General features: G+C 40.0%; 2 protein-coding genes across 2 annotated transcripts; one reads left to right on the plus strand and one right to left on the minus strand.

Moving 5' to 3' along the window:
* Positions 1–233: 233 nt before the first annotated feature.
* smarcc1b (SWI/SNF related, matrix associated, actin dependent regulator of chromatin, subfamily c, member 1b) lies at positions 234–11198 on the minus strand. Its single transcript, XM_058754570.1, has 28 exons — positions 10775–11198; positions 9979–10098; positions 9738–9823; positions 7941–8022; positions 7759–7851; positions 7290–7359; positions 7136–7205; positions 6950–7025; positions 6669–6791; positions 6469–6545; positions 6166–6290; positions 6003–6062; positions 5879–5913; positions 5435–5547; positions 5197–5268; positions 4999–5112; positions 4756–4909; positions 4385–4495; positions 4183–4242; positions 3436–3694; positions 3208–3360; positions 2207–2256; positions 1990–2083; positions 1523–1656; positions 1290–1424; positions 792–954; positions 633–704; positions 234–538 (listed from the first exon to the last, which is right to left on the minus strand). Exons 1-28 carry the CDS (start codon positions 10949–10951, stop codon positions 492–494), a joined length of 2925 nt encoding a protein of 974 aa, XP_058610553.1. The 5' UTR covers positions 10952–11198; the 3' UTR covers positions 234–491.
* Positions 11199–11412: 214 nt separating this feature from the next.
* On the plus strand, positions 11413–20529 carry LOC131526222 (KAT8 regulatory NSL complex subunit 1). Its single transcript, XM_058754392.1, has 12 exons — positions 11413–13391; positions 14521–14662; positions 14745–14818; positions 14903–15068; positions 15230–15383; positions 15887–16081; positions 16392–16507; positions 16634–16755; positions 17461–17587; positions 17681–17784; positions 18245–18410; positions 18708–20529. The coding sequence occupies exons 1-12, from the start codon at positions 11890–11892 to the stop codon at positions 19023–19025; spliced, it is 3186 nt and encodes a 1061-aa protein (XP_058610375.1). The 5' UTR covers positions 11413–11889; the 3' UTR covers positions 19026–20529.
* The last annotated feature ends 45 nt before the right edge of the window (positions 20530–20574 follow it).

Raw genomic sequence — 20574 nt, forward strand, 5'->3', positions numbered from 1 at the left:
TGTGATCTAAGAGTTTCTTTTAAAAATTAAAGTTGTTAAAAATACATCTGGAACAGATCAAGTAATGGCACAGCCCAGTTTTCTTCATAGTTAAGAACAGTTGACTGCTGAAATACCCCAAATATCAAATTAAATGCATCAGAGAATAAGCTACTAAATTAAAAATACAAAAGTAGTAGAAAACCTTATGAAGTAAACCCTTCAATAGATGAGCTCACTCAAGAAGTTATAACTTCATATAAAAGATTTATTCTTACTAAAACAAATGTTTTAGTACTTGGTGGCAATACAAAAACAGATCTACAAACATTAAGTACAGACAGATATGGCAACGAAAAGCCTGAAATCTGACCCTTATATGCCAGCATCAATGCTTAAAAAATATTAAATATACACAGAAGAAGTGCTATTGTAAAGGTGAATGTGGATAATGATGTGACCATGTCCTTCATGTCATCTTGCTGAGTTTGGGTCTTAAGGTGTTGAAGACGTTACATGGGTGCGGCCCCATCGGCCTGTGAGGACGGTGGAGTTTGGTCTGAGTTGGAAAAAATAAAAAGCAACCGGATTCAAAACGTTTGAACATTGCACCGGAGTTGATCAGCATTTGAGTTGAGGCATGCGTTACTCACACATGCCATTGGGAGCTCCAGAGTGCCGAGCACCTATGATCTGTCCAGTACCAGCACTGCCCACCGAACGCCCTGAGGAGGACACAAAAACCAGTGTTACTGAGACAAATGAGTGTGCATGAGACAAAAGTGCTGACTGTGATATGTAGGAGAGTGTACCGTGGTGAAGAGGATTGAATGGTGTACTACTGCTGCTGCTCTGTGTAGCTCCTGTTTGTTGCTGCTGTTCCACATTCTGTCTTGCCTTCATTTCTGCATATTTCACCTGCTCCAGGTGGAAGTTCTGCCTCTCCGACAATAACTGCTGTCTCTGCTGCTCCAGCTACAACAGACAGATAACAAATGAAGTTCAAACACCCTGAAATCTTCACCTTAAATATGCAGTTAGCAGTCAGCAAGATCTTTCTCAGAGACAGAGACAAAATTAAACCATAGAGGTTTGGAACAACATGAGGGTGAGTAAATGATAACACTTTAATTTTTAGGTGAACTATCCCTCTGAAAGATTACGAAAACTCTATTTATTTCCAAAAATAAATCAATGGCAATTAAGATGCATGTCGAAAAACACTCTTGCACTGAAAAATAATTTAGTGTGCTCTCAAATGTTTCTTGGAGTGATGCCAGGTCTTGTTTGAACAAGGCACTCTAACTCACAGCCTCTTTTTCTCGATCCATAATGGTCTCCAGCTCTTCAAAGTGTCTCAGTTTGATCTCCAACTTTTTCATCTGAGTCTCAACCAGCAGAGCCACCAGAGATTTGATTTTCCTCTCTTCTACTGCAGCCAAGTGCTAGAGGGACATAAGAGGAAGAAAGAGAAGAGTGAGTTCAGATGAATCACTATTAATGGTCACAGGAGCGGGTGCAAGGAAAGAGGATTGACATCCACCTTTGCTTTGGTAGCTGCGGAGGCCAGTGCTGCAGCAGCAGCTGTGGCGATGTTTCCCTCCACCAGCTCAAGCTCCACCCTCCTCTTCATCTCCTCCCCGTCCCCTTGGGTGAGGCCCATGTCAAAACTCTCTTCTGGATAGACGAACAAGGAGTTTGAAAGATGGAGAAATACAGTAGGAATTGCATGACTGTACACCTTTTTGTACAGTAATTACATGTATAGGTTTTTATACAAAAGCTAAAGGCATGGAGAATGCTAGGTCATCTGCATATGCATACCAAATTTCTTTCAAAGGCAGTCTGAGTTTTATAGTAGTATACTATTTTGACCACAGCTTTGGTGTACCTGAGCTGTCACACCAACTGCAACTAACCATAAATATTTAACAATATAGCAGCACTGTGTTAAATCAAGGTGAATCAATGCAGATAATTTAATATGCAGAGCATCTGTGATCCTCTGACCTGCTGTGCTCTCCTCTCCCCTCTCTCCTTCACTCTCTTCTTTCTCCTCGTTCTTCACACGCTCTCCCTCTCCCAAGATGCTGTCACCCTCAAGCTACAACAGACAGTACAGACTCAGTGACAATCAATCACACTTTCCTTGTTAAGATTTGTGAATGAACAACATAAAACATCAGAATGGATGATGATTATTTGTGTCTGAAGAAGCTTTTCATACCTTTTCATGCTGCTCATATTCAGTGTTCATCGTTTCTATACCACTCCCATCTAAAAAAAAAAAAAAAAACGAAAACAACTATGTATTAATCATAATTACAATATTTATCATAAATTGATTAAATGACGTTCAACATTATGAAACTTTTCTTTCACTTGCTGCCCTCCTCTGGATGTTTCAAGTATGACCATTCAAAATATTCTTTACTGAATCTTAAAACGTGCCCAAGGGTCAGTAAGCCTTTTTTAATGTTTATGAAAGAATTATTGTTTGCTCACCAAGGCTGCATTTATTGGGTTGAAAAATACAGCAAAAAACAGGAATATTTTGAAATATTACGAAAATTTACAATAAATTATCTATTTTAATATATTTTACATAATTCTTCAAAAATCATTCTAATATGCTGATTTTGGTTAACCATTGCAGCTTAATATGTGTATAATAAGTGTGTTTTTGGTTGTAAGGGAAAGATAGCACTGTTCAGGTTCCCAAAGGACCCAGTGTTACGTGATCAGTGGATGCAATTTGTTTTTCCAGGGCAGCAACAGAGTTTTGCAAGTGTGTTTGTTGATGAATGTGCGCATGCATCGTTGATGAGGAGGACAGATGAGGGGTGAAACGGGATGAGGAGGAGAAGAATTGTTGAATAAAGTTGTTATTTTTGTTTTCTTTGCGCACAAAAAGTATTCTCATAGCTTCGTAAAATTAAGGTTGAATCACTGATGTCACGTGGACTATTTTAATGACGTCCTTGCTACGTTTCTGTGCTTTGATCATGGTAGTACTCTTGCTGTTTATGGAGGGTCAGAGAGCTTTCGGATTTCATCAAAAATATCTTATTTTCTGTTCCGAAGATGAACGGTCTAACGGGTTTGGAACGACATGAGGGTGAGTAATTAATGACAGAATTATCATTTTTGGGTGAACTATTCTTTTAACATGCATTTTTAAAAACAAAAACAAAAACATCACATATACAAAAAAAGTGAGATGAGTACCAGTCTTTTCTGCATGGTCAGGATCAAGTCCCGCAATGCTGGCAGTTTGGAGTGTAAAGGCTGGATCTAAATTATGTCCGAGTCTCTGTGTTCTGTGAAAGCTGGCACTGAATATCTCTGGTGGGGCCTCTTCTCTTGCTCTCGAGAATTCCTCTGAAAGACAGTTCAAACATTACATACATATTTTCTCTTATGAATCTTCAAATCAGCACACACACTAACTCTTACCTAAAGCTGCCTTGGCGGCTGCAGAGGCCACTCGAGGGTCGACCACAGATGCAAGGAAAGCAACAGTGCTCATTACAGGGTTCCCTGACTGGCTGAAAGGGACAGGCTGATAGGCCAGAGGACCCATAGAGGCTTCAGAGTTCTCTAGGTATGGGTCCTCTATGGGCAACCGTAAGAAGTGAAGAATACAGTCATCCTGTGTGCGACTGCCCACATGCTCTGACACCTTATTCCAGTCATCTTTATACATCTCCAAAGCCTGAACAGAGAGACATGGAATACAAAAACAACAAATAATCACAACTACTTTCAGGCCAAGAACCCCTTGGGGATAGAGAGATGGAGCAGGTACTCCATATTACATGCTGTATTAAATTAAGTGTTGCATTTTAAACCATTTTAAATCATTATTGCATAAAATGTAAGTCATTATATAATCATTATTGTGATATACGTACAGAGCCATATAATTATCACTATCATGTTTTACACTACATTTTCTATTTACTATCTCCATTTAATATTTTCATCTAAAAATTACATTTTAATATAGGATAGACGATAAAAAAAAAAATGTTAAATGTAAAAAATGTAGCTGGATTCTTGGGGCAAAAAAATCATCATCATTGTTTGCTTGAGATAAATAAAATAATAATACCTGGCAACCCCCTGCAGTACCACTGTTGAAGGCTCCTGAGTAATAAAGCTTTCAAAATCTTGTTCACTGATTTTGTTTGACTGGCTTACCTCCAAAAGTAAGAGTGTTTCCTGTTCTGTCCATTCTCTCCCTGCACTTGCGCCTTTACTCTAAAAGATGAAAGAAAGAAAAAAGACAAAGCAAGCACACGGTATTCAGGTGCTGAATCTCAATGTACAAACAGATTCCAAAATGTTTTGGTAAAACACTGCTCAAATGATGAATGTTTCAAACACTGTTTGTGGTTTTTACCTTTGGATGTTTCTTAGCATAAATATCAATCCGCAGACCAAAGTTCTGCAGGTCAGACGGTTTTTCTCTTGATTTCTCTGGGAAATGCAACATATGCTGAGAAGCGGAAACCTTCGAACATACAAAAAAAAAATGTGTTAATTAAAATTTTTATATAATGATCGTTGAAATGAATAATCGTTTCAGGCAACTGATTTTTTTCCATCTCAAATTAATATTTTATGAGCCTTTATTTGACAATAAGTAAGCAAATACTAAAAGAGAAAAGGCCCAGTCTTGTGACATGAACAGTTGTCCGTAATCTAAGAACTGATCATTTAAAGCACAGATTTGGTGTTTGGCAATGTAATGTCAAAGTACTTCTGCATTACCTGTAAGGGTCTATGCTGTAGTGGGACGAGTCCAGACGGTGTGTCTGTAAGAACATTAAAGTGTGGTGTTGGGGGTGGGCCCATGGGGAGGGCTCGACTTTCTGCATCTACCTGGTAGTTGATCAACCCCCACTGCTCCAAAAATGAATGAACCCTAAAATGCACACAAGAAGGTTTATAAATGAATTACAAATTATTTACGAACCGGTCTCATATTAAATGGGTACAAGTGAATATACACACCTTATAAGTGCACACACATCTCCTGTCAGGTTTCGTCTACAGGAGGTTGAGGTCAGATACTCCTGAGGGTTTAGCCGGTATGTATCAATCATGAAGTTGCGGTATGCAAGAAATCTACAAACAAGATACAAACATGTTTATGTAGAGTTCAGGATGATGAATCTGATACAAATAGTATTTGCATAAACACTGACTTACATTTCTGGTGTTTTGGACTTATTTTTCCCATTGAAGAACTCAGGCAGAGCTCGTCTCTCTATCTGATGAATACTAATGCACAAAAATAAGAACTATTACTCTTCATAAAAAAAATGCATAAGAATAGTAAATGCCCGCTTACGTTCAGAGCACTATGCCTCAATTCTGACATCTATGTACAGCAAAACTGAGAATGTGAGTTGGCGTAATCTGGACACTTGTACAGTTAAACCCTCACCAGTTGTAATCGAACCAGGAGGCATAGGTGGGCACAATGATGTGATGCGTTTGCTCTGTGACACTCTCCTCCCCCTCCAGCCCACGGCCGAACTCCCTCTGCTCCTCCTCATCCTACACACACAATAGGTCAGAACTTTAATATTTAAAAGCACATGGTAGATATTGTGAGCTAGAGTTCCTTTAAACTAGGACTTGACTATAAACTGGGTTCTGGATGTAGATTTTGTATTAGCTGGACAGAAGCAACCATGACAGACTAACTCATGGCAGAAAGGGTCGAAACCTTTTATTGTTCACTATTAGAATAGAATTTGAGAGCAATGTTGCAGTATTCTGTCCTTTTGCTTTTTCTGAAGGCATTCTTGGAAGGTTTTGGTCATGCACTTGGTCTAAAGTTTTCTGTGATGTGCACATACAATTTTATTCAGCTAGATTGACTTACTCTGACACCAGAAAGCAGGTCCTCTTCCTGGTCATCTGAGAGAAACACATAGATATTCATGGTTATTACTGAAATACAAGCAGATTGTGATTCACTGAATAGTACATTCCACAAACAAACTTACCTAAATCAGCCATAATGCCTCCTTTGACTGGAGTGTTTTCACTGTCTTTTTTTAGGTTCACTGTAGCCAATGATAATAGCGAGAAATAAATAAAAATAAATAATGTGTAACACTCCCAAAATTAACATAAGAACTTAACACAGAAGAAAAAAAAGAAACTTACCATTTTTAGGCAGAATGACCTCCTCCATGTTAGGGACAGGCGTGGGATCTTCCATGTCTTTAGTGAGGTCCTCCTCTGGCTCCGCTTCCTCTGGTTGACCACGCCTCTTATACACACCTGAGCTACTGCATTATATAAAAAAAAAAAATACGTTAATAAGAAGCAAATGCAATTTTGTCTCAATCTACAAAGAATCTGATACACTCTTTCAGAGAAAAAAACTACAGTGATTTCCAACATTATCCTTTCCTGCACTGGTAACAAAAAATGTCACATAACAGTGACCAAAAAAGTAGATTTAACCTTTTCTTTCCTTTCTTCTTAGACTCAGAAGACGGTGGAGACGGGGAGCGTCGCCGCTTCTTTCCAGGTTTCTGTTCCTTGTGAGAGAGAAAAAAAAAAACCAAATACTTAAAAATAAAAACAAAACTCCATACCAACAGCAACTACAAACAAATTTTTGTAAACTGATTTTTAAAAAGCATGAAATTAGATAAACATACCTCTGTGCTTTGGTAGATACGACGCCTGAAACTCATACTATTCCCATTCTCGTCAATCTCATAATCTTCCTCATTCATCCACTCATTATATGTGTCTGTGTCGAGAACCCATTTGGCATGAACCTGAGAAAATAAACATTTAAGTAGATATTATTACGGTCTTACCACTTCAAATAAAAGCCCATCTCAATATTTAATATTTATAATTATTGGAACCCAACACAACATGCAAAGATTTGTGTGGGGAACTCAGTGTATTAAGACTAAAATGATTTTTTCACCTTCCAGCACCTGTCTGGGTTGGGAGGTTCCTCTACTTCTCCATCTACATCACTTGCTGGTATAAGTGAGTCATAACTGAAGAAATAAAATATAAAAGCATATACTGTATACAGAGCAAAATGTAGCATTTGCTAATCCAAACATTTAGAGCACACAAGCAAATGTGGGTGTGATGTATTCTCAACCTGTCTGGACACATGCCCCAATGCGCCATCACTTGCCGATTCAATCGCATGACTGGTCTAAGCCACTCTTCTGGAAAAGTCCAAACAGTGAACATTAAACACACAGATGTGAACTTTTCCACAGACTGAAAAGATACACAAAATTAAAACACACCTTCATCTGCTGTGGAGGGGGATGGGTATATTTGGTGGGTGGCTTGTGACTTCTCCTCTGTCACTGTGCCCTGAAAATGCAAGCAAAAATTTATGTATATACTAATCAATAATGCATATATAGGAATGTAGACAAGTAATCAACTAGTTCACTGAGAAAACACTAATTAATTTTACTCTACAGAAAGCCCGATTATTAACAGTTTTCACAATAAATATGGAGGAAAAGGGTTTTCAAATTTTTTAATTGCGTTTTTATTAATGCATATTCTTTATTTATTCTCAAATAAAAACCATTGGATGAAATTAGCTCAGAAACAGCATACATGCATCATACTTGTTACATTTTAATAGTTTTTTAATGTGTTTGAGTACATGACTACAAAATTCCTCTAAATGCCCATCTGAAGTGTCTAGGGTGTATTGGATATATTTCCCCATTTCTTTGGTTCTTTTATTATTCCACTGACCTGGTGTCGCACAACAATATCTTTGAGTTTAAGAGCTTGCTTCTGCTCAAGATCAGGAGACAGGTACACCACAGGTCTGCTTAATAAATTATTCTAGCACAAATAAAACACAGGTCAGATACTGAACCACACATACACATGCTCAAGAACTTTGTCTTCACAAAAGATCCAAGCACAAATACCTGTGTCAGAGTTTTCTCCACAGACATGAACATCTCCACATTGCGATCCATTCTGGATGGGTTCTGAAGATCAAAGCGTCTCCTTTAATAAAAAAAAATAAAAAAAGATCACAGAGTGGATGAGATAAGTTTGACATCACTCAATTTTATTAGCTAATGAATTACCATTTACATTTACTGTAAGCGGCGGACTGTATGATGACCAAAACCTTACATCATGGTATAAGTAACTTTAATATCATTATATTGTATTTAAAATCATATATATATATATATATATATATATATATATATATATATATACACACACTACCGTTTAAAAGATTGAGGTCAGTAAGGATTTTTATTCAGCAAGGATGCATTAAATTGATCAAAAATTACAGTAAAGACATTTACAATGTTACAAAAGATTTGCTTTTGAACTTCCTATTCATCTATTGCATTTCCACAAAAATATTAAACAGCACAACTCTTTTCAACATTGATAATAAGAAATGTTTCTTAAGCAGCAAATCAGCATATTAGAATGATTTCTGAAGAATCATGTGACACTGAAAACTGGATGACTGCTGTAATGCCTGCTGAAAATTCAGCTTTGCATTACAGGAACAAATTACATTAAAAAATTTAACAACACAGCAAAGAGTTATTTTAAATTATAATTATATTGTAGAAATATTTAACAATATTACTGTTATTACTGAATTTTGAATCAAATAAACACAGCTTTGGTGACTTTCAAAGGCATAACAAAAATCTTAGGCTGCATTTACACTGCAAGTCTTAATGCACAGATCCAATCTTTTGACCATATCCGATTTTTTGGCCCAGCTGTTTACATTCACTTTAGACAAGACTGGTATTCGAATCAATATGAGTTTACATTAGTTCCCGCCCATTTATCACTTTACTATGGACATGGTAGTAGGCCCTTAGGTTTTGAATGGCCAGGCTATTAAAATTATTCAAATAATTCATGTCGGGTGGACATTATTTTTTGTCATGGACAACAGCTGTCATGGATGTTTTGCAGCACAAAATCTGACTGAACGGATAGCTGTAAAGTAATGGCAATTTTCATTTGTAATTTTATCTACAGCTCATTAGATGTAAAATTCTTCAGTGAAATAAAGTAGCGCTGTAAGATTGAAAGAATTTGAATGAATTAATGTGAGAGAGAGAGAGAGAGAGAGAATGCACGAGCGAGTAGCCTACTGAAGCTTGTTGGTTTAATTAGGTTATCACCTCACTGCTAAGAAATATAATGTAGGTTTTAATAGCGAAGCCATTGTTTTTATAAAATTCACAGGGCAGGGGTTGAAAACCAGCTCCTGAATGTTGTGCAATTTCTTACATATAAAGTTCCTGCCTCAATAAATTGCAAGCGCATATACAGCACGCCGGCATTAAAACACTCTCTTTATGGGCAGTACGTGTCGCCCTCGCATTAGGAGTTCTGTGGGGAATTGGATATGGGTGTGTTTAGACATAGGTCAGATGTCCAGATATTGGATCTGTATCCAATTAAAATCCACATTTGGAAGTGGCCCAGATCGGATGCGAAAAATATCAGATCTCGTGCAGATTTTTGTGTTTACACGTGTGCAACATTTTCCGATCTGTGTCAGATGTGAGCAAATAAATCTGATTTTTTGTGCCAGCATAAATGCAGCCTTAACGACACCAAACTTTGAATGGTAAAGTATACATAAATTTGATAGAGAAACTCAAAACTTACACAACCAATTAATGATAGGTAAAAATTGGCATCCAGCACTATTTAGTATTAATACTAACCAGCCCTGTTCTGTCTTGAACTTGTACACTGATCCCAGAATATGGCAAAGAGCACTGCCCGGCCTTAGGTCCTGAAAACACTTTGCCTACGGACAAAGAAACAAGGATCAAACAACTGATCACTCATAATTCTGCAAAACTAGGTTTCATGCAATGACTGATCTTGGTGTGGTGGTGATGATCTCATAAAGGTGATTATGCATGGTTTGCCAGAGAAAGAAGTGGAAAAGCAGCAACTCACAGGGAGTTTTGTAAAACTTGGGTTATTTGCTCGACGGCCAAATGAATCTTCCTGAAACTGCAGCAGTTGGATGACCAGTCCAGACAGAGACTTGCTGGAGGGAGCATCAGCCTGTACATACTTAAGAGGGGGGAAAACAAAATAACGTATTTTTAAAATTGCACAACAAATTGCAACAAATCGTGACAATTGCAAAGAGGCCTATAATACCTTTGAGTGTTTAAGAGCTTTTACTACACTAATGAATGGTTTTCACATTCAAAAAATTTAAGACTTTAGATGCACCAAGGTATGTGTTACCTACACAGTGGGTAGTGGGTGGCATGGCACTGAGAGGGGGGTGTGTCAGTCAGGTCGTGTAAACAAACACCTTTGACCACAAACCTGTTTCTGCAAACTTAAAGCTGCTAGCATGCTGCTAACATAAACATTTAAGTACACCCCATCATGCAGAAACTACAAAAGTCTTTTATTTTATACTGACTCAAATGGTGGAGTTGTGGAGTTTGATATACACATAACTTTACCGCTAAAATGAACACAGAATGAAGGTTGTCACTTCTGTCCTGTCAATTAGGTTGAGACCGTATTCTGTAGAGTTAGCTGTTCATTTCTATATTCTACGAGGCAAACAGACAAATACTACCACATAAAACAGACTTTTGCAGTTTGAGGCGATAATAAGAATAACAAAAACACAAAATAGCAAGACAACCAGAGATGTCTGTAAAGAAATCAAAGAAAGCTTCAGGGAACCATATCATATAAGGGGTCCCCGGCTATTTAGCTCGCTAACCTTTTTATAATGCTTTCCAATCCAACTGCGAACCGTCTCCAACTGAGAGATTATTTCCGGGCTTTCCCAGAATTTACAGCACGGTCCACCGTCCATTCTTCGGCTCAATGAAGAGCTACAACCGGCTTGACTCGTCGTAGGTCCAGCAGCAGCAGAGCCTAGCGCTTGTGTAGCCATTGTTACATGCTAATTAGCCTTCGCTACCCAGAACGACTGCAGACTCCACAGCTCCTCTAGCGGTAGGACCAAAAAAGGCGCCAACGACGCCTACTGCAAACTACATACAGTACATACTGCATACTGCCCATTATTTCGTCAGATTAGTACACAAAGTAGAAGAACCCAATAAACCAAAAATCTGTTGGATATTTAAGTTTAGGATGGCAAAACATTCGTTCAGCAGTCATACTCAACTTTCAACACTGCAACTAAACCTTAACACTGATTTCAACTAAATAGAAAATATATTTTTTAATTGTTGCTGTATATTGTTTGTATGTATGTATGTTTGTATACACAATATACATACATATATATATATATATGTATACACACACACACACACATATACATAAATATATATATATATATATATATATATATATATATATATATATATATATATTGTCTGTTTGCTTCATCATTTTGTCTGTTTGCTTTATAATTGCTTAAAAAGGTCCATAATAGAACAAATCATATGTTGTTTTTGTCCTCATTGTTAAGAATGTCGAAATGCAGCTGCCCTTGAACACGGCTTTTTCGACCCAGACCTTCAGAGTGCTGTGTCCTTAACTCAAATTCTAAACAGATTAGGAGTGTTATATTTTTAAGTCTATCGTTATTTTCAATACCACGCGCAATTAAGCTCAACCCAGGGCATGTGACAAACGAAAAATGTGAACTAGTTTTTGAAATACCCCTAATGCTTTACCGAAGGTTGGGCCAATGAATGGCGCATGCTCAGTGCGAACAGGGAGTGTTGGAGACAGCCAACAGTGCAGGGAAAGGCAAGACGGGTGAAAAGAGAAGCCCGTCTTGCTTTCGAAAAGGAAAAAATACGTTGACGGAGCTTCGTTGTATGTCCTCGCTTCACACCCGGCCATGCCAACGACACGATGTATTATTACTGCAATCGGAATAAAATGAGCGCTAGTGCAGCCGGGCCTGGAGTGGAGAGTTGCGGGGCCGGGTGTCCGCATAGCGCCAGCCGCTGCTGCGGGGGAGGAGGCTGCGGTGAGCCCGTCAGCGGTGACGGAAGCTCGGCCGCTGCGGCTACAGCCACCAGCGCTGCCCCAGTGCGGAGCTCAGACAGGGAGAGCAGCGTAGCCGAGGCCCAGGCGTTCCGCGAATGGGACGATACCACCTCTGGCGATGCGGATCCGGCCCAGAAAATGAACGAGGGGGGATTTTTTACGAACGGTGCTGCCGATATCACACGGGAGGGAGACGAATGCGCGGATTCGGGGGAGTACGGCGGAGGACGCGGTCGTTTCTGTAGACAAAGCACTGGAGCGGGCGAGGATAACACCATTAATATTGATCACGAAGGAACTGGTTTGCGGCGTTTCACGAGCGCTACGACAAGAAGGGACGAGCGCAGAGCGAACGCGAGACTGCCGCCGGTGCGCACCGCGAGAGTCCGACGAGGACACACGGCGCACGCCGAGACCGAGATGATGACAGCCGCTGCAAGGTGTGGTCACGGGAATCCCGAGCCCGCGGTCATCAAGCGCCGAGCATGCAGTTTCACCCGAGCCTCCAAGAGGGTGTGTTTCTCGGACGCCGCGGCCCGCGTTGGTTCCAATGGTGAAGCTCACGGGAAGGGCTCCGCGAGCACTGCCGAGACTTTCAGGCGCACGTCCTTACGGCGTATCCACTGCGAAAACACGACCGGGGCCCAAAAAATGAATTTCGCAGCGTGCCCGCCTGATGAAAGTGCCCAGCTGCCCACATGCAGGACGGCGAAGGGGCGCGTCAGACTGTACAGGGTGCGCTCCTTTCTTTCCAGCTCTGCCAACCATAACAACAGGGTCAGCGGAAACGGTGCCCCTCACAATAGCCTCCCACCGCAACCCTCCCTCCAAGCCGAGCCCGACCTTCGTGATTGCGTAAAAAAGCCCTTGTGTGCCCTCTTCATCACTTCTTCTCAGTCTGAGAGTGAGACTACTCACGGGGCAGAGCCAGAGCAACAGAAGTGTGACGGTACAGGTGTGGGCATTGATGCACAGGGGTCTGAGGGTCCCAGCACTGAGCAAATAGAGGCGGTGAGGGGTGAAGCCGAACGCAGGCAGGCAGAGCTGGAGGGTCGGACCGACCACCTCTGGAGGCGCCTGCAGGCCGTACAAGTGAAGCAGGTGGAGAGGCATGTCACACAGCAGCTGCATGGCCTATACAGGAGCCTGGGCTTGAGCTGCACCAGAAGGCCCAGTGCTGCCTCCAGAAACTCGGCCGAGCTGAGCAGGCTGGCGTGCAGCTGCAGCGAGATCCTCCGGACTGCAGAGAGCGCCCTGGACTCGGACCACACGGCCAGCAGCTCCGGCGGTGACAGTGACAGTGAGGAAGATGAGGGATTGGAGAGAGGGGGTCGTCGCTTTAGACCACTGCGAATAAAATCAATGTAAGATTTCCACACTATGCTTAACCCCAGGTTAAGATCTCTTAACCCTGAGTTAAGGAATGTTTTTCTCCTTAATGAGATGCCAAAGATAAAAAAGCCCAGGTACAAGATGGAACAAGATAACCCAGGGTTGAAGGGATAGTTTACCCAAAAATGAACATTGTGCTCATTTACTCAACCTCATGTCCTTCCAAACCTGCATGACTTACTTTCTTCTGTAACAAAAGAATATATTTTGAAGAATGTTTATACCCAAACAGGTTTGGTTCCCATTGGCTTCTATTGTATGGAAAAACATACTCAAAGTCAATGGGAACTGAAACTGTATGGTTCTAAACATTCTTCAAAATAATTTTTTTTTGTGTTCACAGAAAAAAGATATGCATACAGATTTGAACCAAGATGAGGGTGAGTAAATGATGACGACAACCTATTTTGGGGGGATTATTCCTTTTAAAAATGACCCTTTTATAACAATTTCAAATGTTAAGTGCTCAGCCTGTTTTTATATACATGCATGTACACGTGTAGAAAAGCTTCAGCATGACTCCTTGCATGTTGGTGTTGCCTTTTGAATCACCACTGTACTATACAATGTACATGCTGTACTGGCCGTTGATTCATGGCTGCCACATTGAGAGGTTACAAAGCCATTTAATGCCAGGCTGTTGGGAATAAAATGGGTCAGAAGAAGCTTCATTCTCAATTCTTTTAGGACTTCCAAAACTGTCCACTAGGGTTGAATAAACCGTATACCTTTTTTTTTTTATTGGCATTTATGGTTCCATGAAGAGACTTTGACTTCCATGGAAACTTACCAATGCACAAAATAATTCTTTATAGTGTAAAAGGGTTCTTATGATTATTAAATGTTCTTATGATTATTAAATGTTCTTCATAATAAGGAGAAGCATGGATATTTTAAGAACTAGTCACTGAAAGGTTCTTTGGGGAACCAGAAATGGTCATTCTATGGCACCACTACAGAAACGCCCTTTTAGAACCTTTATTTTTTTATTAGTGTTGAATGCAAGTTGCGTTGGACAAAAATGTCATATGTAAAAAAAAAAAAAAACTTACATCACATTGTTTTATGCATATACTCAGTATTTAGTTTCTTCTCTTTCAGTGTCACTGGCAAAGAATGGCAGTGGGCGGAGAGCAGGGCGTGGCTTGGCAGCAGGTGGGTGTGGCTGCAGACTCAAGTATCGGAGCTTGAGTATCGAATCCGTGCGCTGACAGAGCTTTACACACATCTACGACAGGGAAAGGTATTCTGGGTGTCCATGTGTGTGAATTTTTGGATTATTATGGGTGGATGGATTCATCTGTATTTTTTTATGTTTCGCCCAGGTGCGGTCCACTTACTCTGTCCCTGACACGCCCCTCAGAGCAACAAACCCCTCCCCTGCGTCACACAACTGCAAGTCAGTGAATGATTTAACTTGCATGCAAACAAACTGGTCAATTTTTGGATTTGACATTTAATGTACTATTGCACTACCCCCTAGGCTGTCCTCAGCTGGTGATCCTAACAGGAAATGGCAGACAGAAGACACCACCACTCTGCAAACAGTGCCCAGTCCACCTTCTTCTGCCGCACGGGTTCGACCGTTACTCCGGCAACGACGTCACAGACTCGTTCGCCTGGAAGATTGCACAGCACTGGGGTCAAAGGTGAAGATGGTCTCAGAGTTGACCTTGCTGCTGCTTTTCTGTTATGCAGTGTAACTTTTATTATTATTGGCTGCTCTTCATTTTGAATTATGCCTTAAAGGGAGGATAAAAAAACCCAGGAATCACCATGATGAGTTTTTGAATTTGTGTGTCCCTCTCAGGCGGTTTCGTTACAGTGCTGGTGTGAGCCGCCGGCTGTGTGCGTGTTATGTGGTGGTGCTCCTCCTCGCTCCCCCTCAGATAAGGAGAAAGGTCTGTGGATGCGTCAGACCTGGCTCGATATGTCCGTTCACCCTGTGCTCTCAATGCCATCAGGTGAGATCTGTATATTATCTCTGTATAATCTCAAGATTATTTGTTTTCTTTGTGAGCACAGAATTGTGTATATTTAGCTTGTATTTCAACAGTACAAACTGTACAAGGCTGTTTAAATGTTCCTTTTATGTTGATGTCCTTGAAAGTAACCTTGAAAGTTATCCCCCTGTGTGGCTTTCACATTACAGTGGCCCTGAAATTTGTCAAATTTTCTTTTAATTTATACATTGAATATAATTTGAGTGTGTTTATTTATTCAAAAATGCATTTATTTGTATTATAAATATATAATATAAAAACAATGCAAAATAATATATATAAATAACTATATTACTTTATAATCATAAAATTAGATTTTATATTAACAAAATATATACATATATATAAGTGTGGCTTTGTAAGTGTCTGTTTTTTGGGGGCACTGTGGATGAAATGTGTGGAAAAAAACTCATTACAGTCATATTTACTTTTTACCTTAATGCTTTGAATTTCCTCCATTGCAGATTCACCCCTTGCACTGCATTGTGGGATACGCCCGCTGGCCGGGCACCATTCTCATAATTCACTACAGTGGACAGACATGTCATCGGCGTCCTCTTGGCTGGGGAGGCGGGGCCAGGGACGAGTTGGGAGAGTGAGGAAGAGACTAGTTTGTCCCCGTCCTCCTAATGCACTGCCTCCTTTATTTAACACACCTGGTGGGTGATATATATATTGTCACTTATATTAGCACACACACATAAACAGAGGATATACTGTATTACACAACCATTTAAATATTTGGGGTCAGTAAGATATATTTTTAATTGTTTTAAAAAAGTTAATACTTTCATTGAGTAAAGACATTTATAGTGTTACAATTATAAATGCTGTTCTTCTGAACGTCCTGTTCATCCAAGAACCATCCAAGAATTTATGGAAACAGCCTTATTGAGCATGAGAGACATACTTCATAAAGATTACTTTTTTTAAACCATTTTCAAAAAGTTAACAAAATTGCTTTTGTAGGTGGTTCTGGGTGCAGAAGCCAGAGGGGTGTGATTTTTCCCAACTATCTTCATCCACGAGCTCCAGATTTGCCCATTCTGCCAGCAACACCCCCAACAACAGACGCACCCACTCAGGTACATCTGTTTTTTTATTTTGTTTTGTTTTTTTATAAAAAAAAAAAAAAAAAAAAAAGCAAAATGTCAGCAGCTCACAATTCTATGTGTTGTGGATGCTTCCTAAATCTCTCTCTTGTTCCTCAGCCTTTGAGAAGGAGAAGAGCAGAAAGCTCATTTGACATTGACAACCTGGTGATGCCTTTGGGCCTGGCTGGACTAGGAGCACGAGTACAAAGACTACAATACAAGGAAATTATCACACCAAGGTATGAATAATGTAGCCTGATCTCCAAAACCACTACACTGAATATGCACTCACTCAAAAATATTACAACAAGAATGGGCGATTACATCATGAGCATTTAGCTTTGATGAGTCGGACTTCCTGTGATCCTTCTGTCAGACAGCCATTGTGCAAAGTGGCTTTGGTTTCAAGTAATTTCCCATTAATTATTCAAACACAGTGCCAACTATCCACTGTTTCCTCGTGTCCCATCGTTTATAAAGTAGTACAGGTACATTCCAAACTGGAGCCAGTCTGGCAAAATTAGCATACAGTGTATTTACGTTATATTATAAGGAAGCTTAAAAAGTGACAACAGTGTACTAGCATACTGCTATGGGTTTCCTGTGGCGATACTGATAACTTGAGAGCAGGATCACTGATGGCTTTATATGTAAGGATACCAGATATACACAACTGCTGAGAGCATGATTAAATGAACTCTTATTTTACACTACATTTACTTAAAATCCAGTAATACATTTTAAAAACATTTCTTGTTGTTTGTTGACGTGGCAGTAAGAAGATTTGGCATGTGTGAGAATGAGAAACTGTCATGTCTGTTAATTGGCCAAGCCAGCAGGTTTTTTGGCTGATGTTGATTGTCTTAAACTGTTGGCTGATATGTAAGTCTAGCACTATTGTTGATGAAAAATGTGTAACTTTGTGTCCTGTGTCATGTGTTTAGTTGGAGGGAGCTGGACTCTCTCTCAGGGGTCTCTAAAAACCAGGAAGGGGCACATGCCCTGTCGTTCAATTACAATAACATACAGCACCAGCCCAATGGGGAAGGACTGGACATTGAGGAGGAAGAGGTGTGTATACCTTTAACAAGGTTTTTTTTATTTTTTTATTATTTAGACACCTGGTATTTTGTCTGTTGATTTACTCCACCATTCAATGCATAGGTGGAGGATCTCTCTGACACTTTGTTTCTGAGCCGCCATGCAGTGTGTGAGAGCAGAGAGAGGAGTCGGTGGGGGAGCTGGGCTCGCAGACGTCGCCGGGGCAGGTGAGAGAAATTTGTGTGTGAAATAGTGGCAGAATATTTAAGAATGGAGAATATTTAAACGGGTGTCAGAATTGTTTAAACGGGTGTTAGAATAAGGTTTTTCAACAACAGGGACCCCAAATTTCTGCATTAGAAGTTAGCAGTAGATTGCATTGATGGTTAATGTAATGCCACATCACGACTTTTACATAAAATAATATGTATTTGTGTAGTTCACAAATAACTTATACATGTACTTTTTTCAACATCAAGAATGTAGGTTAAAATTTACATAGCTATAAAGGATAGCTTGGTACTAAAGCTTACACATACGCCTATTTCATGCACTCTCTCAATTAATATGTGACCATAAAACAGTGGGTAGTTTTAAAATAGTTTTAGATGAAGTATAGCATGTCAAACTGCAGGACGCCGTGGTCACTGCTTGAAATTTCACTCTCTGCTTGACTTCCTCTCTCAGATCCTCCTCCTTCCATGGGGATGGGAAGTGCTCCAGGGGATTGGAGCAGACACCTGGCTCTCCAGATTCCAGGCAAAGTCATTTTGCAGAAGGAGACGTCTCGCCATGCAGCCCCTTCTGTACTGGAGCGGAGGATCCCTTCAGCCAGGCTGAGGATGAACAGCAGGTGTGTGTGTGAGAGGAAGAGGACTTAACGTTCTGTTCAACTTCATTATTGCTGTAACCATGGCAATTATTTAGTTGGAAGAACATCCTGTAGTTCAAAAAAAAGTCTGCAGTTTTCTATTCTCCATGAGTCATTAAATCCTTGAGTCTTCTTTTGGGGGCTGTTTGTGAATCCTGAAAGATATATATGCTTAATATTCTTTACATTGTGAGAGAATATGAACGCATATAATAAACCCCAATGTTTTGGAGTATAATAACCTCAGTGAATCATTACCATCATCTTCTACATTTGCAGGCTGTGCTGCCATGGGAACGCCGGTCGTTCCCCTTGCAGGAGTCAGAACTTCAGTGGCTGCAGGAGGAGGAAGAGGCGGAGCCCGATGAGGACCCGTGCACCGCCAGTGGCCGCAGCCAAAGCACGGACTCGGGCATCTCTGTGGGCAGCCTGGAGCTCTCCCCGAGGACCCCTCAACCCCCTCAGCAGCACTCAGGCACAGAGCGAGCCACCCCTCACACACTGTCCTGCAAACCAGCCACCCCGACGACAGTCTCTACAGCTCAGGATTCTCCCAAACTTCCTCTTTCCTTATACTCGTTCTCTCCGTTATCATAGCGCATCATTTGTCAAGCCGTTTTTCTGCTCTAATATGAAAACAAAACCACATGTCCCAATGCCATTGACCCTGTCAACCTATTTATCTAACCACGAGCACCTTGTGTCCTCGTTCCCTGAACCCTCTGGAGCCTTACATAAACCACAGAGCCTATTATTTATAATCTTCCCTCAAACCCTCACTCATTCGCCCAATAACAAATGCATCTCCACCAACAGCCAGTGTCCCCAATGAGCATCTCTGGTCCTTCCTTATACATCCTTTCAACTCTTCTTCACCAGCCTGCCCCCAATACAGCTGCCGTTCAATCTGACGCTACTGTAATGAACAGATGGTGTCTGTTTTTCCGTTGTTTATTCATTTTTGGACCTGTCTAAAGCTTTTTCTCCAGCTATGTCTGTCAGTCATTTTGCATTTTAGTTTTAGTTAAATCATTGTGTTTAAAGCTCTATGCTGATTTCACAGATCAAGATGTTACGCCAACAAAGGGCGAGCCCAAATTGAAAGCTCTTGGTTATTGATCTCCATATAAAGGCACTACATATTACCCTCATTTTCTGTGACTTAGTTACCTTATTCATGTGTTGTATTGTATGTATTCCACAGAGATGTATACCTACTGCCGAAGAATCATAGCATTTAAAGTCTTTTACATGCTCTCTGGACGCTACCTGTGTCTTTCCTCCTTCCTTTTGAGCTCAACACAAGAAGTATTTTTGATTTCTATATATGACATGCTATGTGTGTGTGTGTGTGTGTGTGTGTATTATGTTAAAGGAAGAGTGGTAGTTCTTGTGTTGATCAGAGAGTATGTATGTGTGTGTGAGTTAGACAGGTCTGCTGTACTGCTGCATTAGGGGGTAGCGTTGGTGAATAAAAACATAATTTTGTAGGAACACAACAAAACACGAGAAGATAAAAGTAAATGGAAGTTCTATTTGAAGCGCACATGATGCTCTCAATGCAAAGACGTAATAAAAGGAATAAACGTAAATGAGAACTACTTTTGCTTGATGCTTATTTACTTTACTCATTTATTATTTATTTTGCTGTATGGAAGCACATTTCAGACACATAACATGAAAATCATGCTTTGGTAAACCATAATTATGAGAGAAAACTGAAATTAAGACATACTAAATCATAATTATGAGATAAGTCTTGACACAATTTTTTATGTTTTTCATATATTTATAATTAAATTGTTATAGCTTCTACTTTTTATGTCAGTTTCGACTTTTATCTCAATTATGATTTAGTAGCCTATGCATAATTATTATTGATCAAAAAGCAGGTTTTTTTTACTCACCCCCATGGAGTGCCAACCCATTTTCTTTGTTCTGTAATGGTGTCTTCATACATTGAAAGAGGTTGTTGATTTTAAACATCAAGACACAAAAGTAACATTAAAGTATACCATTATTCATAAAAGTAGTGGACAAAGCACTTGAAAAGGACCTTGACAGCGAATGTTTTGCTTGTCAGATGATTTTTACTGTCTTTTTAATCCTACCCTAACATATTAAATTCTTGTATAAAATGTATAAA

Source organism: Onychostoma macrolepis, chromosome 19 (genome assembly GCF_012432095.1).
Source record: "Onychostoma macrolepis isolate SWU-2019 chromosome 19, ASM1243209v1, whole genome shotgun sequence".
Taxonomy (NCBI): Eukaryota; Metazoa; Chordata; class Actinopteri; order Cypriniformes; family Cyprinidae; genus Onychostoma; species Onychostoma macrolepis.